Below are 17,160 nucleotides of genomic sequence, written 5' to 3' on the forward strand. Positions count from 1 at the left end.
TAAGAAGAAACCATGCTAAGTGGTAAGCAAAATATTATTTTGACCCCTTGTGACATTCAAGAAATTAATTAAAGGATAATTAGTCCCTCAGAGGCAGCCTATAAAAAATATGACAATGAATTCTTATAACTGCAAATAATTAAGATGTACTTTTCAATTTTGTAGATTAAAACACAATGACTGCATATCCATAAGAACAGTTCAAATAAAGAAGAATGACAAAGCACCCTTTTGCTAAGGGTGTGGAAGAACTGGAATTCTCATGCATTGCTGATGGCAGCATAAAGCAAAACAACCTGGCAGTTTCTTATAATGCTAAACATACATTTACCATACGACCCAACAATTCCACTCCTAAGTATTTACCCCAGAGAAATGAAAACATGTCCACACAAACAATTGTAATTGAATGTTCAGTGAAGCTTTATTCATAATAGTCCAAAACTGAAAACAGTCAAATGTCTACCAAGAGGTGAACATATAAACGGTGGCATAGCCATGCAATAAAAAGGACCAAACTACCAATATCGACAACAACATGGATGAATCTCAAAAACACACTGAGCGCCCTAGCTGGTTTGGCTCAGTGGATAGAGCGTCAGCCTATGGACTGAAGGGTCCCAGGTTCAATTCCGGTCAAGGGCACATACCCAGGTTGCAGGCTCGATCCCCAGTGTGGGACGTGCAGGAGGCAGCCAATCAATGATTCTCTCTCATCACTGATGTTTCTATTTCTCTCTCCCTCTCCCTTCCTCTCTGAAATCAATAAAAATATATATATTTTTAAAAAACACACACACTGCCCTAACCGGTTTGGCTCAGTGGCTAGAGCGTCAGCCTGCGGACTCAAGGGTCCCAGGTTCAATTCCAGTCAAGGGCATGTACCTTGGTTGCGGGCACATCTCCAGTGGGGGGTGTGCAGGAGGCAGCTGATTGATGTTTCTCTCTCATTGATGTTTCTAACTCTCTCTCCCTCTCCTTTCCTCTCTGTAAAAAAATCAATAAAATATATTTTAAAAAAGCACACACACACACTGAGCAAAAGAAGTGAGACAGAAAATAGTCTGATTGATATGGAAAACAGTAGGGAGGTTCCTCAAAAAATTTAAAAGAGAACCCACTGCCTTATGATCCAGCAATTCCACTTCTCAGTATACAGTATGTATAGCCAAAGAAACCCAAAACACTAACTTGAAAGAATATGTTCACCACAGCATTATTTACAATAGCCAAGATAAGGAAGCAACCCAAGTGCCTCAATAGACGAGTGGATAAAAAAGTTGTGGTACATATATACAATGGAATATTACTCAGCCATTGAAAAAAAGGAAATCTTACCATTTGCGACAGCATGTATAGACCTAGACAGTATTATGTGAAATGAAGTAAGTTAGACAGAGAAAGACAAATACCACATTATTTTATTTATATGTAGAATCTAAAGAACAAAATAAATGAACAAACAAAACTAAAATAGATTAATAAATACAGTAAACAGACAATGGTTGCCCCTCGGTGAAAAAAGTGAAGGGATTAAGAAGTATAAACTGGTAGTTACAAAATAATCACAAAGATGTAAAGGACAGCATAGAGAATATAGTCAATATTATAATAACTAGTATGATGCCAGGTGGGTAGTGGAAATATAGGGGGAACACTTCTATCCACTATGCTGTACACCTGAAACTAATAAAAAATAATACTGAGTGTAATTGAAAAATGAAATTTAAATTTAAAAAAACTTTTGGAATTTTGTTTCAGAACAACATTTTGAACCTTACATTTTAGAACAGCTAATTTAATGATAGGACAAGAGAAATACAACTAGAGAAAGTAACTGGCCAAAGGGTTCTAAAATATTTCAACTTTTTCTAATAAATAGCAAATCTCGTCAACAATTTAAAAAGCACAAATTTGCCAAAACCGGTTTGGCTCAGTGGATAGAGCGTCGGCCTGCGGACTGAAGGGTCCCAGGTTCGATTCCGGTCAAGGGCATGTACCTTGGTTGCGGGCACATCCCCAGTAGGGGGTGTGCAGGAGGCAGCTGATTGATGTTTCTCTCTCATCGATGTTTCTAACTCTCTATCCCTCTCCCTTCCTCTCTGTAAAAAATCAATAAAATATATTTAAAAACAAAACACACAAAAAAACAACTAAGCCTCGTCTTTCATGAGCTCCATGTTTGCTTAAAAAAAAAAAAAAAGACATGGGGAAACTTTAAATACATATTGCTAAGTGAAAGAAGCCAGTCTGTATGATTCCAATTATGTAACACTACAGAAAACACAAAGATCAGTGTGTTGCCAGGGGCTTGAAGGGAAGGAAGGATGAATACATGAAGTACAGGGGGTTTGGGGCACAGTGAAACCACTCTGTGTGATACTGTTATGGTACATATGCGTTTGTCAAAACCTACAGAACTTTACAACACAAAGAACAAACCTTAATGTATACAAATTTAAAACAAAAATCAGTTAGTAGGTGGGGGAATCCCAGACTGTAATAAGAGAATCTAACTATTTCAAACAACCTCACTGAAGGTGGTGGGAAGAAAAGGCACAGGCCTAAGTAACTGGAAATTAATGAATTCCGTAAGGCTAAAGGCAAAAGGGACTGCACATAAGTGCTGTACTCGTCGATAAAGTTATTTCCCACAGGGGTAAAGATTCTGATATTGCTGTACATGTATACTGGAATTGGACAATTAAGTAAATGAACAGTGGATGTGGGAAGCCAAGTTTCTCACTGTTAGTGTGGAAATGTACAGATCTACAAGGGGAGGGGATCAAAATGATCCATATGTTAATGGAGTAAAGCCAGACATCGGTAAGAACCCTTATTTAACTTAATACAGATACAGATGGTTACACATAGAAATATATATATACGGGGTTAATACACACATATATTTCTTTGTTAGCTGAGAGGGCCAGAAAGAAACTACACCCTAGTAGCAAAGACCACACCTAGCACCCAGGTCTTGGTTTCTAATACCATTCTCCAATAAAAAGAAACAGGACACTTTGGAGAAAGGGCTGATTCTAGGACTGGGACAGGAAATAGACAGATGAGCCTGGATCATTTTGTAGTGCCAGAAAGTAAGCAAGTACTCAGAAACAAAAACACACACTGATGGGGATGTGGCAAAGGGCACAGGAGCCAACAGTAAGAACTACCAATGAATGGCAAAAGCTAGAAATGGAGCAACAAAATAAAGCATCAGCATCAGATTAAGTATCCCAAAGTGTAAAGTAAATACCCATGAGCCCATACTGATACAAATAAATGACTGAATAAGTGAATACGTGGGCAGTAGAGACATTCTTCTCCCATGTAGAAGAATTCCAAAACCATTATAAAGATCCTACACTTTAAAGGAGGGAGCATAACTCCCCACTCCTTAAGTGTGGGCTGCACACAGTGATGCCTATCCAAAGGGTATAGTGTGAGGAGGGGGAGGGGAAAAGGAATATAACGACAGTGGAGAAACCTGACAAGCACTACTTCAGCCAGATGATCACGGTTAATAAGTCATAATGATGACAGCATATGCCCTTGATATGAACTGATGAAAACGGTACCTCTGTGATCTTCCTCAAAAAACAAACAAACAAAAACCCAAGTCCAATCATGAAAAATATCAGACAAATTCCAATAATCAGGTATCCTATAATATACCTAACCAGTATTCCTCAACACTGTCAAGATCACAAAAATCATGGAAAGACTGAGAAGTGGTCACAGCCAAGATGAGCCTGACATGTGACAACTAAATGTAATGTTATCCTGGATGGGACCCTAGAACAGAAAGACATCAGGTAAAAGCTAAGGAAACCCTAGTAAACTAAGGGATTTAGTTAATAATAACGTGTCAACATGGGTTCATTAATGTAAACAAAGCTACCATACTAATGTAGTATGTTCAGAATAGGAGAAACTATATATGATGGGAGTGGGAAAGAGATATATGGGAACTCTCTATACTGTCTGTTCAATTTTTCTGTAAATCTACTGTCCTAGAAAATAAAGTCTATTAATTTTAAAAATTAGATTATAAGTTGTATACAAAAGTATGATTTCAACTTCCTAAGTAGTTGTGTATGGGTGGTAATATAGGTGATTTTTCATCCCATTTTCTTTGGTCTCCAAATTTTCTCCAACATATTTATATTATTCTTATAATTTAAAAAATGAATTTTATACCACTACACCCTAAGAATGGCCAAAATCCAGAACACTGACACCAAATGCTGACAAGGATATGGATTAACAGGAATTCTCATTCATTGCTGATGGGAATGCAAAATGGTACAGCCACTTGGGAAGACAGTCTGGCAGTTTCTTACAAAATTAACATACTCTTGCCACATGATCCAGCAAGTGTGCTCCTTGGTATTGACCCAAATAAGTTGAAAACATATCCACACAAAAACCTACACAGAGATGTTTATAGCAGCTTTACTCAAAGTGCTGAACCTTGGATAAATGAACTGTGGTAAGTCCAGATAATGGAATATTATTCAGCACTAGAAAGAAAGAAAATATCAAGCCACGAAAATACATGAAGGAAACTTAAATGTATATTACCAAGTTATAGAAGACAGTCTGCAAAGGCTACATACTTTATGATTTCAACTATATGACAATCTGAAAGAGGCAAAACTAGGAAGATGGTAGAAAGATCAGTGGTTACCAGGGCTTGGGGGGAGAGAGGACTAAATAAGCAGAACACTGGGAATTTTTAGGACAGTGAAACTATTCTGTGTACTATAATGGTGGACACATGTCATTATAAATTTGTGCAAACTCACAAAATGTACAACACCAAGAGCAAAGCCTAAAATAAGCTGCAGACTCTGTATGACAATGATGTGTCAATGAAGGTTCATCAATGATAACAAATGTACCCCTCTGGTAGGGGATGTTTATAATGGTGGAGTCAATGCCTGTGGGTGGGGGTGAGGGGCAGGAGGTATATGGGAAACCTTTGTACCTTCTGCTCAATTTTGCTGTGAACCTGAAACTATTCTTAAAAAAAAAGCCTATTAAATTTTTTAATGTATTTTAAAATTAAGAATGAAATCTCAAAAAAACAATATATATATATATATATATATATATATATATATATATATATATATATCTCAAAGTGGATCTACCTCTGTTGTCAAACACTAAAATTCACGATTCCTTAGTGAATAATTCAAAACAAGATAGAGTGAGCTATTTCATTTCTGCCATGAATATCAAACCAAGTTCTGAAATATTCAAATCAGAAAAATGCCATAGCTTTAAACAGTTAAATAGTATTTTATTTTCACTTAGGAATCTAGATCCACAAAATAATTTCACTAATTGCCACTTATCCCTATTTCTTTCCCTGCCCACCAATAAAAAAAAAAATCTGGCTTCTCTTCAGTTATGATTTAATATAACCATTTTCTAGCCTGAACAACTGCTAAATATAATTAAGCAGAAAACTCTATATCATAGTTATAAGGTCTCAAAATTACCCTGAGTTTGCTTTCTCTTACTGATTTCCTAAGACCACTGTCATATAATTCAACTAGAGGCCCAGTGCATGAAATTCATGCACGGGTAGGGTCCCTAGTGGCTGCCGGCTGCCAGCCAGGGTCTTCCTTCATTCCACGCCACCCCCTGTTGGTCAGCGCACGTCATAGTGAGCGATCAAACTCCCGGTTGGTTGAACTTCCAAGGGGACACTTTGCACATTAGGCTTTTATATATATAGATACCTATGATAGACTATTCTTTACTAGGAAAAGAGAATATAAAAAGTAAAGTGTCTTGACTTAAACTATAGCCAAAAAAAAAACACACAAACAAAAATAAACAAAAAACTCATCTTATTCTAAGCCTCATCTTTAGCAAGTGAAGGGAAACAACAAATGTCAACTGTATGTAGACCAAATTAAATGCTTTCCAGCTCTAGTTCACAAATCCTTTGGTTCTGTTAAGTGTCAAAAGCAAAATCAATACTTATACCAATGTTTTAAACACCTACATCCAAAAGTTTAACACTGAGCAAAAGAGAGTATTCATGACAATAAAGTATGGCCCTGACAGGGATGAGACACTTCGAACTGTGTCAATCAGCATCTAGTCTTCCCAAAGAGGAAAAAAGGAATAAGTAACCTGTCAAATAAGCTGCTTACCATTCCTTGAACTTTTTACCCTTGGCTGGGTGTTCTAACTGATAAAAAATGCTGCCTGAGGCAGAAAAATACAAATAAGGATCATCTCTCTTTCAACCTTAATACCTCCAACCAGAAGTAACAAGGGTTTATTACTTGGGAAGAAGGAGTACTCAATTCCTCAAACCTTCTAATTCCAAGGCAATCAGTTTACGAATATAATCTACACAGGAAACTCATTTCTAAATAAAGGAATCATATTTGTCATTCAGGGGGAAAGTATAATAAGCCTTAAGACTTTAAGATATTTTAAAAATAAATATGAAATTATAATCAAGCTATTCAGAAGAAAAGCTCATTGCTTATCTGATAATTATCTGTAAAGCCAATGTAACCATTGGTCACCAAGAACAAAAACTTGTTCATTTCCCTCCTGATAGAATACAAAATTCCAGTCTTGATATAAACCTGTGTTCCAGGTTGCCAGGACACACCTCATTTACACCTGTTGTCCTGGCATGATTAATGGGCCCATTTCATTTTCAAAAGTGTCAATAAACTATACAGTTCTTCTAATTTTAGTACATTTTGTGTCTGGATGCACACAGTCCCTGGCACTTGCATTTCCTAGTTTAGATAAATAAGGGCAAAGAAGTATTTATGGGGATTTGGAGGAACTGCTCTAAGTTTGTTTATCCAATGGGGAAGGGGAGAGCTGGGTGCCATCTTTGTTAACGAACCCACCCTGGGTTTACTCCAGTATTGAAATTGTCAGTTACTCTGCTGATTCCCCACCCAACCATAAATTTCCTAAGGGGGAGGACTACATATCATTCAGCTTTCCATCCCCAGTATCTAATCCTGTGTCTGTCATGTCGTAAGCACTCATTAAAGGTTTTCCTTGAATGAATGAAAAAATATTAAGGCTAGTACATAAACACAATAAAGGTTTTCCTTCTAGGGGGCTGCAGCACATAAGGATCAAACTCACCAACTGTAAACACAAAAGTAAGTTCAGCCATTTGAAACATAAGAGAAAGAGAAAAAGATACTTGAGAAGCTGGACTGGACTGGGAAGTAAAATACATATACAAATTAGAGGCAACCAGCTCCTCACCAGCTGTTCCTAGCTCTGGGTGTTGTCCTTCGTTCTCTTCTTTATATAGTACAAGACAGCCCAAGAGACGAGATGCTCTGAAATTCTTCTAATTCTAACAGTAATTTTCCTCTTTGACCTTGGAAAAGTTATTCAACCTCTTTGGGTAAATAATTAAATAAAAACTAAATTTTTCACAGGGAGTCCTGAGTGTTAATACACATACAACTGTACTCTGATCTCAAAAACAGAATAAAACCCAAACTTATGAGCACTGCATTCAAAGCCCTTTTTTATCTAACCTCAAGCACAACTGTCTATGAACAGCAATTTTTTTCTTTCTTTCTTTCTTTCTTTCTTTCTTTCTTTTATTTATTTTAATCCTCACCCAAGGACATACTGGGAGAGAGAAAATACACTGAATTTAGAACCCAGAGACACAGGTTTAATTCTAGTTAACACTCATTAGTGCAACACCCTCCTCTCTTATGAAACAGTGATAATACTAATACATTCATTCAATAAGTATATACTGAATAATACCTCGTATGTGTCACTAGACATTTGGTGCGGGGGAGAGGGGGCACATGATGTAGTCCCTGCCCTCGAGGAGCTTATATTTTCCCTATCTCACAAGGCTGCTGTAAAGATCAAATGTAAAAACACTGCAAATTGTAACACACACTTCAAGTAACAAAGTGGTATAATGATCATTCTACCTTTTAATCACAATCTTTATTACAACGGCTTAGCAATGCTCAATAAAGTATAGATGATCAGATATAATAGTCCACTACCTACTGAACTCATTTTCCTAAGAACTGGAATTCAGGAGCCTAAAAAAATCAGTGTTACACAGTCTTCGCTCATGACTCTCAATATAACCATAAAGATAAAATGAACTGACAATTTAAGCCTGCAATGTTACTCCAAGTAGAGTTGGGTGTGGGTTACATTACCCACACCTGGCAAGGAAGTATAAAATAAAGATTTTGAGGCCCCATGCAAGACCTACTGAATCATAACCCTTAATGACTGAGCCTGAGACTCTATACCTTGGACAAGCACACCCAGTCATTCTTATGCTCACTAAAGCTTGAAAATCATTGCCATAATAATTCCTTGATCAAAAGCCATAATTTTAAACCATTTTCAAAAAATACCTGGAAAATCTGAGCCAAATAGAATTCAGCTACAACTGAGAAAGCTCTTGAGAGGTACTTAGCAGTCAATGTTACATGACTCACACTTAACTCGTAAAAATACTTCTTGTGGCACTAACCTCTTTTTGTTCAATCATTTTCAAACTTTCACATAAAGGAAGAAAACAAAAGAAAGGAATGTCCATAAGATATTTGTAAGTTATTAAAATTAACTCTCAATAGTCAAATACATGGTGACGGAAGCAGGCTAGACTTTGGGTGGTAAGCACACAATGCAATATACAGATGATCCTATATAATAAAACCCTAATATGCAAATTGACCGAACAGCGGAACAACCAGTTGCTATGGCGCACACTGACCACAAGGGGGGCAGACGCTCAATGAAGGAGCTGCCCCCTGGTGGTCAGTGTGCTCCCACAGGGGGAGTGCTGCTCAGCCAGAAGCCGGGCTCACGGCTGGCAGGAGCCTCTCCCACCTCTGCTGTAGGCGGGTGGGTAAGGAGCAGGGGGTTCCAGACTGCGAGAGGGTACAGGCCAGGCTGAGGAACTCCCCCCTCCAGTGCACAAATTTCGTGCACTGGGCCTCTAGTGTATTATAAAATTGTACATCTAAACCTTACATAATGTTATTACTCAGTATCACCCCGATAAATTTAATTTTTTAAAAATCTCAATAAACAAATTTATTTCAATATGTATGGCTTCTAATTTTTCTTATGGTTTAACTCAGTGGTCGGCAAACTCATTAGTCAACAGAGCCAAATATCAACAGTACAACGATTGAAATTTCTTTTGAGAGCCCAATTTTTTAAACTTAAACTTCTTCTAACGCCACTTCTTCAAAATAGACTCATCCAGGCCGTGGTATTTTGTGGAAGAGCCACACTCAAGGGGCCAAAGGGCCGCATGTGGCTTGCGAGCCGCAGTTTGCCAACCATGGGTTTAACTTTAACAAGGAAAAGTTGATGGTATATTATCCTACAGCTATCTAGGAGGAAGGCATATACTCTTTGCCTAGCATAAATATAATTTTGAATGGCTGCAAGCCAACCTTAGGAGTCCATGCTTATTAAAGACCACGCTACCCAAATACCAGAGAGACAAAACAAACTAGCCAACAGATAAACCTAATCCCTAAAAAATATAGACAATGCATATCCATATCCACTACACACTTAAACCCTCCTAAGGGATCTCTCAAGAAATCAATCAAGAGCCCTTGGAACTCACTTGTTAAATGTTACTTCACATACTATATAATTAGTGCAAAGATATATTTATTTTGGTTCTATCTGTTGAAAGCATTCTTCAGTCATTAGCCTCCAGGTGTATACACATCAAAGGGGAGGCACTCAATATATGTTACACTGGGGAAAATTACAAGGTGGAAACGAACATTGCTAGTCAAGAAAACATTCCATCTACAGTAAAATTTAGAGCCAGAGGGCTTGTTCTTACTCCAGTACCAAGCCCTGCAACATGACTCTCTCCCAAACCAGTCAGAATCTAGTCAGTTTTAAAGGGACAAAGGACAAACTGAACCACAGTGAATTTAGTTTAACAACTATTCCAAGATTCAGTGAGGACAGGGCTTTGGTAAAGACTTTAAAAGAAATTGATGTTCTTCCTTTTGTTCAAGCTTGTACTCCCATAAATCTCAAAGTTACTCTCTTTCACACCTCTAACAGTTAGTTGTCCACACAACTTCAATATATGAAAATTGGAATAAAATTATTGTGCACAGGAAGAAAGCATCTAAATATGGGAAAGTCTTGGTTAAAAAGCAATCTTCAAAGTCCATACATTCATCTGACTTCATATAATTTACATCTACATGTAGTTAATCTACCTATGCCTAACCGTCACCCCCATTGGCACTTAACCTAGAAAGCTTTCCTGAGACAAGAGCGGTTAACTTAAGGAACTTGGTGAGAGACAGAGAAAAAAGCTCGAAGGCATGTTGCCTAAAGAATGCTTTAGGGCCCTTTGCTGAGGTCACACAGAGCTGCGAGCGGCTTCAGGGGGGTCTTTAGGAATCAGCAACATGGCAGAAGACATCAAGACCAAAATCAAGAACTACCGGACTGCTCCTTTTGACAGCCGCTTCCCCAACCAGAACCAGACCAGGAAGTGCTGGCAGAACTACCTGGACTTCCACGGCTGTGAGAGACAATGACTGCTAAAGGGGGTGATGTCTGTGTGTGAATGGTACCGGCGTGTGTACAGTCCCTGTGCCCACATCCTGGGTTTCGGCCTGGGATGACCACCGGGCAGAAGGCACGTTTCCTGGGAAGCTCTGAACTGGGCATCCTCCATCCTTCTCCCAGGGAGGTGAAGGGGGGCCTGGGTACATCCCACCCTAGAATCCTGAATGATGGCTTAACTAATAATAAATACTTGCTGGAAAAATGTAAAAATAAAGGAATGCTTTAGGAAGATTAGTATCAACCCAACCAAGATCAAAACAAGTGGCAGACACAGATATCCCTCAAGAATCATGTCTGTTTGCTCGCTGATTTCCTCCTCTCACTTGAAAACCTAAGGAAAAGATGCAGATTTTGGAAAAAGGGAAGGAAAGAAACTGTTTACAGTTGACCCCTGAAGGGGGGGGTTAGGGAAATGACCTCCACGCAGTCAAAAATCCACATATAACTTTTGACTTTCCAAAAAGTTTTCCCTTAACATCCTTGGGGGACTGGTTATTAAAATCTGAGGATGCTCAAGCCCCTCTATAAAATGTGTAGATCAATGCATGAAGTTGGTTTTCCACATCTGCGAATCCCAACCGCGGAATGAAACAGTACAGGTATTTATTGCATATAAATGGACCCATGCAGTTCAAACCCATGTTGTTCAGGGTCAACAGTAGTTGAGGTTTCAGAGAATTTAACAACTAGCTCAGTTCCATGTTGCAATGATCGCTATTTCCACTACAATAGCAGAGAAGCTTCAAAGAATTTGGAAATCAAAATACAGTTAAGAAAGTGAAAAACTAATGTCAGGAAGATGTCTAATCATCACATCCTTCCAGAGAAAGGTTCTCTAAAAGCAGAGTGTTCTTTTGCCCTGCCCAATAAAAGAGACAAAGTTCTCTACTCACCACCAAGAATGTGCCAAAATGCGATGTTTTTTCCTCGGAAGAGGAACAGACCTAGACTAGAACTTGGGTCTGAAGCAAGTCCTGTCCTAGGGGACCATCTGAGGTCTCCTTACGGTACATCTAGTTTATATCTGGACTCTGCTACAAAAACCACAATAAAGGCAAGAGGCCAGCAACTATGTTAGTATGCATATATATGAATGAAATGGTGGGTCTTGTTAGCTGCAGCCTTCTACAAAATTATTTTAGTTCCTTTAACTTCAATAATGAGTAAATGATTTAGAACTTTAAGATTTTATAATTTTAAATAAACATTTTAGTGTTAAATTTAAAAACAAACAGCTGGATCCAAAGTTACCTTACAAAGGGAAAGGGAAATAATGATTCCAAAAGCTTCTATTGGAAGGAAACATCAGCCACAGACATTGAGTTATTTAGGAAGAAAAGAATCAGGTGCCCCAGTACAAAGCAAAAGGTCACTACTGCATTCTCTATCTGAATGCCCTTACTCTCAAAAAAGTTAAGGATATATTGCCAGGGAATACTAGAAACTGGTATGTAGGACATTAACAGAGAAAAAAGCACCTACCTACAGGAAGGTCAGAGGGAAGTTATAGTAATAGCTCCAACCACCTGCTTTGGTGAGCTCCTCTTTCTTGAGATGGAAAGTAGGAGGAAACAGAATGAGCGGACACCAGAGTAAAAACATCAAAGATAAGGGCAGGGGGCATAAGGGGAATAAGAAAGGATGGGCTCTCTCTGTGCCACGCCTTCCAGATCCTATCGTCTCTGAAACCTTGAGCAAACCTGCTGTTTTACTAGAGGAAAGCCTCAAGGTTGTGGAACTTATAATTACACCTATAAAAAATGAGGACAACTTCATGAGAGCAAATCCAAGCACCGAGGGAGAAGGCAGAAGGATGAAGAAGAGAATGTACAAGACAGATTCCGTAAGAAGAAAAAAGAATACAGCACTGAAGACTGCTGAGAATGGAGAGAATGAGAGCAAACACCACCTACCAGTCAACCAGCAGCCGCTATATAAATTTTAAGACAACGTACAAAAAACACACCAATGTAGCTCCCGGATCAGAGCAGTGGAGGAGGTCTGCACAGAAATCAGAGAGGAGGCAGCATCCTGCCGGAGCATTGAGGATGCGATGGGCAAGTAAGGATGGAATATGGGGGGTGGGGGCAGGGGGACTGCAGCAGGGAAGAGGAGGGGTTGCAGCCGCAGAAGGGGCCTAAAAAGAGCAGGGAGCAGGGTGGGAAAGCAACCTGGGGGCGAGGAAGATCAGGATCAAGCCAAGCGTGGGATCACAGGAAGACAGAGTAGGAGAGCGAAGGGAAACAGCCTGCCCTGGAAAATCGGGGAGGCCAAGGACCCCAAAGGGGGTTATAACTGTAGACTAAAACAAAAGTAGGAGTAGGGTGCAGGAGTGAGCACGGGGGACACAAGAGGGATGCACTCAGAGGGAGGCGGCGGTGATGGAGACACCAGATTCAATGTCATGGTGTAAATCCAGAGACGACTGTGCAGAGAAACTACAGTGTCCAAGACCCCACCACCACCACCACCACCACCACCACCACCAAACCAAACCAAACCAAACCCAACCAAACCAAACGCATGCAAGGGTCAGACAAGGAGGTATCCTAGGAGAAGACGAAAAGGCAGGGAGGAAGGGGACACACAGAAGGACAGGAAACTAGGTAGGGGTGCTTAACCCTAAGGAGAGGGTGCACCTAAGGAAAGAACAAGGAGTCGAGTGTGGAGGGACGCGGATTCCGGAGGAAAAGTAGGAGAAGCCGACAGAGGTTCTTCCTGCTGGGGCCAGAGGGCAGCAGGGACGGCACCCCGGGGCAGAAGGGAGTGTGGAGAGCAACAAACTAGGATGCCACAGATGAGAGAACTTGGGGAGGACACACCGTGGCGGGGTCAGAGGAGGAGCTGCCGTCGGTGAGCAGCCCAAGAGGTTCGTTAAGAGCAAAGCGAGGGGCGGCGGGGAGCAGCGAGCTCCACGCCCCAGGGGAAAGCAGAGGGGGAGACCAGAAGCCAAAGGAATGGGGGCGGGGGTAACAGCGGGGAGGGCGCAGGGACTTCGACTGAAGGGAGCGAGGTGGTGGTGGTGGGGGGGGGGGGGTCGCAAAAAGCAGGGGTGTGGTTAAGAGCCAACCCCCAGGAGGTGCGAGGCCCGGGGCGGGCGGGGGTCCCGGGGGCGGTTCAGGGTCGGGGGGAGGTTCGGCCTGAGGGTGACAGGGGTCGAGGGGAGATGCGCGGACTGGCGGAGGGTACGGGGCGGGGTGGGGCGGCGGGCAGCCCGGATACTCACACCTCCAGAATGCGGTCCCCCTTGCGCACCCCGGCGCGATCGGCCGCCCCCCCGGGCAGCACGGCGCTCACATGCTGCAGCGGCGCGTACAGCTCCCCGTTGATGCTCCGCAGCTGCCCGCCCTCGCTCACTTGGCCCCGCACGTTGAAGCCGTAGCCGGACTCGGACTTGACGATGCGCACGACCCGCGGGCCGCTGCCTCCGCCGTTCCCGGCGCAGTGGAGCCCTGAACCCCCGCCGCCGCCGCCGCCGCCGCCTCCGTTCCTGTGAGCGGCTGCGGGGTGAATCCCTTCCCCGTCCTCGTCCGCCATCTTGCGAGCAAGCGAGCCGTATCCCCGCCCCCCTACGCCTCGACTCCCTCCCGCGCGCGCTCGCTCGCTCCGCTCCGCGGCCGCGCGACCCCCGCGCGCTCGCGGCCGACCGCGGGACCCCCGTGGGCCCAGAGCTGCAGGTTCGGGTGAGGGAAGGCACGAGGCGAGGGAAGAAGGACGTTGGGCACTGTGGAGCCTCCTGGGAGATGTAGTTTATGGGCCGTGGGGGCTGAGAGGGCGCTGGGCCCTGCGGGAGTTGAGGTTATCTGACGCAGATCGGGAGCAATGCCTGCTGGGAGTTGTAGTTTTCCTCTTATGCTCTTAGGCGTTTAATCTGTTGGATAGTGAGTGTGTGGCAGACTGATTCAACTGTTGATGTCTTTTTTTCTTTCTTTCTTTCTTTCTTATTTCATAGCCTCTAAACCAATAATATTTAGGGCAAACTAACGTTTGTAACTCAATACAGTCTTAAGTTATAACAACTCACTTGCACAGGTGGTCACATACATCATTTTATCCCACGGCTCCAACAACCTCTTGAGACTGGATCATGAATTAAGTTTCTGTATTTCACATGTTAGGAAACTGAACCTTAGAGTGCTCAAAGTCATCCAGCTATTAAGTAACAGGAACTAAGGCCCAGTTACAGTTATGCAACTTTTCCTGTATTGCAACTACATGAAAAGTAGGCCCCAGCCCAGCCTGTGTGGCTCAGTGGTTGAGCGTGGACCCATGCACCAAGAGGTGGCGAGTTGGATTCAGGTCCTGGCACATACCCGGTTTGCAGGCTCCATCCCCAGCAGGGGGGCATACAGGAGGCAGCCAATTGATATTGATGTTTCTCATCCATGTTTCTCTCTCTTTTATTAATAATTAGTAAAAACATATTTTTGCCCTAACTGGTTTGGCTCAATGGATAGAGCATTGGCCTGCAGACTGAAGGGTTCCAGATTCAATTCCGGTCAAGGTCATGTACCTTGGTTGCTGGCACATCCCTAGTGAGGGGTGTGCAGGAGGCAGCTGATCGATGTTTCTCTATTCCTCTCCCTTCTCTCTGTAAAAAATTAATAAAATATATTTTTTAAAAACATATTTTTTTAAAAGTAGGACCCCAACTATACAGAAATATATAGAGAGGAAACTATGGCCTTACTGATTTAAAACTGAATATTAGTGTGGCTAAGTAATTTCAATTGAGCAATGATTTCAAAGTTACCTTTATTTCTAATTCATTTTGTTCCCTCCAACAGTACAGTAGAATTACTTGCAAATGGCAGCAATTGATGTATTCTGGCTACCTTCCCAAACACAAACTTACAGATATTGTGCAGAATACCTGGGAAGAGCAAAAGCAAAAGTCATGTAAATATCTTAAGCATTTAATACTCAAGTCTGGTGTTTGATTTTACCTGTTGGAAGGCTCATAGGTTAGTCTGTTACTGTTGCATGGATGTTGATAAAAGACACAAGATCCTTGCATCAGAGACAAAGGACTCAAAACAAGAAGCAGCACGAGCTTCAGCGTGTTTGTGTCGATTCCTCTTGTCCCCCAAGTCTCACGGGCTCAGATGAAAGCTGTGCTCTTGGTGGTTTTACATGGTGGCTGAGGAACACTGGACATGGGGAACCCACCATTTAGTAGGAAGCAGTAGGCAGACCTCTTCCTTGTCCTGGAGGAAGACATGATTTCATCCCTCAGAGTTACTTCCTATAAACACAACCCCAGCGAAGAGGAGCTTTGCATTCTTGGAATTCCCAAGAAGATGCGTAGAAGCGTTAAAAACCCACCAAGGACCTTCTCTCTCAACATTGCTATGTGCCAATCACTATGCTAAGCACTTGATATCTATAATCTCATCTCATCCTCACAAACCCATAATGTCCCCATTTTATAGATGAGTAGCCAGGAATAGAGAGGTCACACAGCTAATAAGCAATGGATCCAGGAGAAGCAACAAGGGTACGTAGTTAAAAGACAGTCAAAGTTAACTCACAGAGGTCTGATGACTTACAAAAGCAACAAGCAGCCCCCTGAAATTTATGAACTATGTAAGGGTTTCCAGGAATTGCTCAGGAGAAGAAAGATAAAAATCTAGTAAAAATAATTAAGATATCTCACAAAATATTGGATGAGGATTCAAATTTATTCTATTAGAACATAACAATTGTGACCTTATTTTATAACCAAGCTAATTCATAAGGGTCTTGATTAGTTACACAATATGGAAATTAATAAAAGTTGGAATAAGAATTTTGCTCCAAAGTAATAATGGCATTTGGGTTGATCATGTGTCATTTGGTTTGACCTGAGTGCTGGATGGGGGGAAACATCTCCACAGCATCAGAAAAAGAAGAAGGGAGCTTCCACTAAAAGAACTATTCTTTTTTCATTTGTTTATTTGATAAAAATGTACTGAATGCCTACCCTGTTCTAGGCTCTGTAATAGTGGCTAGGGATACAAAGATCAATAAGATGATATCTACTAACTCCATGAAGGGGCAATATGGCGCCGTCACACTTATGTGAAGGCATGTACTCCTTGATCTAGGGACTCCACTTCTCGGAGTTCATGCTACTCTCACACTTGCACATGTGTGAAATGACATTTTGTGACGTTCGTAATTGCAGTATTGTGTTCACACAAGATTGGAAATAACCTAACGTTCATTGATTACATTATGATACACCCACAATAAAAACCTGAGTAACTAAACAAAGAATAAGGAAGTTGTTTATGTACTGAAGTGGAATGGCCACAAGGATACTGTACATATAAGTAAGTGGAAAAGAGGGGCAGCACCATGTGGGGAACATGTACCATCTTGGTATGAAAGGGGGACCATCGATATGTGTGCATCTCTGGAAGTGTTCACACGAAACTGATAACTTTGCCTCTGGCGACGAGAACTGGACAGCAGAGATGGGGCCAGGGGTAGGAGGGAGACTTTTCCTTCCTGTAACTTCTGAATTTTTGGACAGATGAATGTGTTTCCTGTTCA

The 17,160-nt window shown here is 41.6% G+C and overlaps 1 protein-coding gene and 1 pseudogene across 2 annotated transcripts in view; one reads left to right on the top strand and one right to left on the bottom strand.

The window, feature by feature from the left end:
- SNX27 (sorting nexin 27) overlaps positions 1-14,335 on the bottom strand; it is a 48,345-nt gene extending 34,010 nt beyond the window's left edge. Inside the window, exon 1 of the mRNA XM_079761578.1 lies at positions 13,850-14,335. Coding sequence (XP_079617704.1) covers positions 13,850-14,160 — 311 coding nt within the window. The 5' untranslated portion in view covers positions 14,161-14,335. The remainder of the gene's footprint in view (positions 1-13,849) is intronic.
- On the top strand, positions 7,800-13,826 carry LOC307093447 (cytochrome c oxidase subunit 6B1-like; annotated as a pseudogene). The gene has a single exon. The product of its transcript is annotated as a cytochrome c oxidase subunit 6B1-like (transcript).
- Positions 14,336-17,160: the final 2,825 nt, after the last annotated feature.

Source organism: Cnephaeus nilssonii (assembly GCF_951640355.1).
Source record: "Cnephaeus nilssonii genome assembly, chromosome: 21".
NCBI lineage: Eukaryota > Metazoa > Chordata > Mammalia > Chiroptera > Vespertilionidae > Cnephaeus > Cnephaeus nilssonii.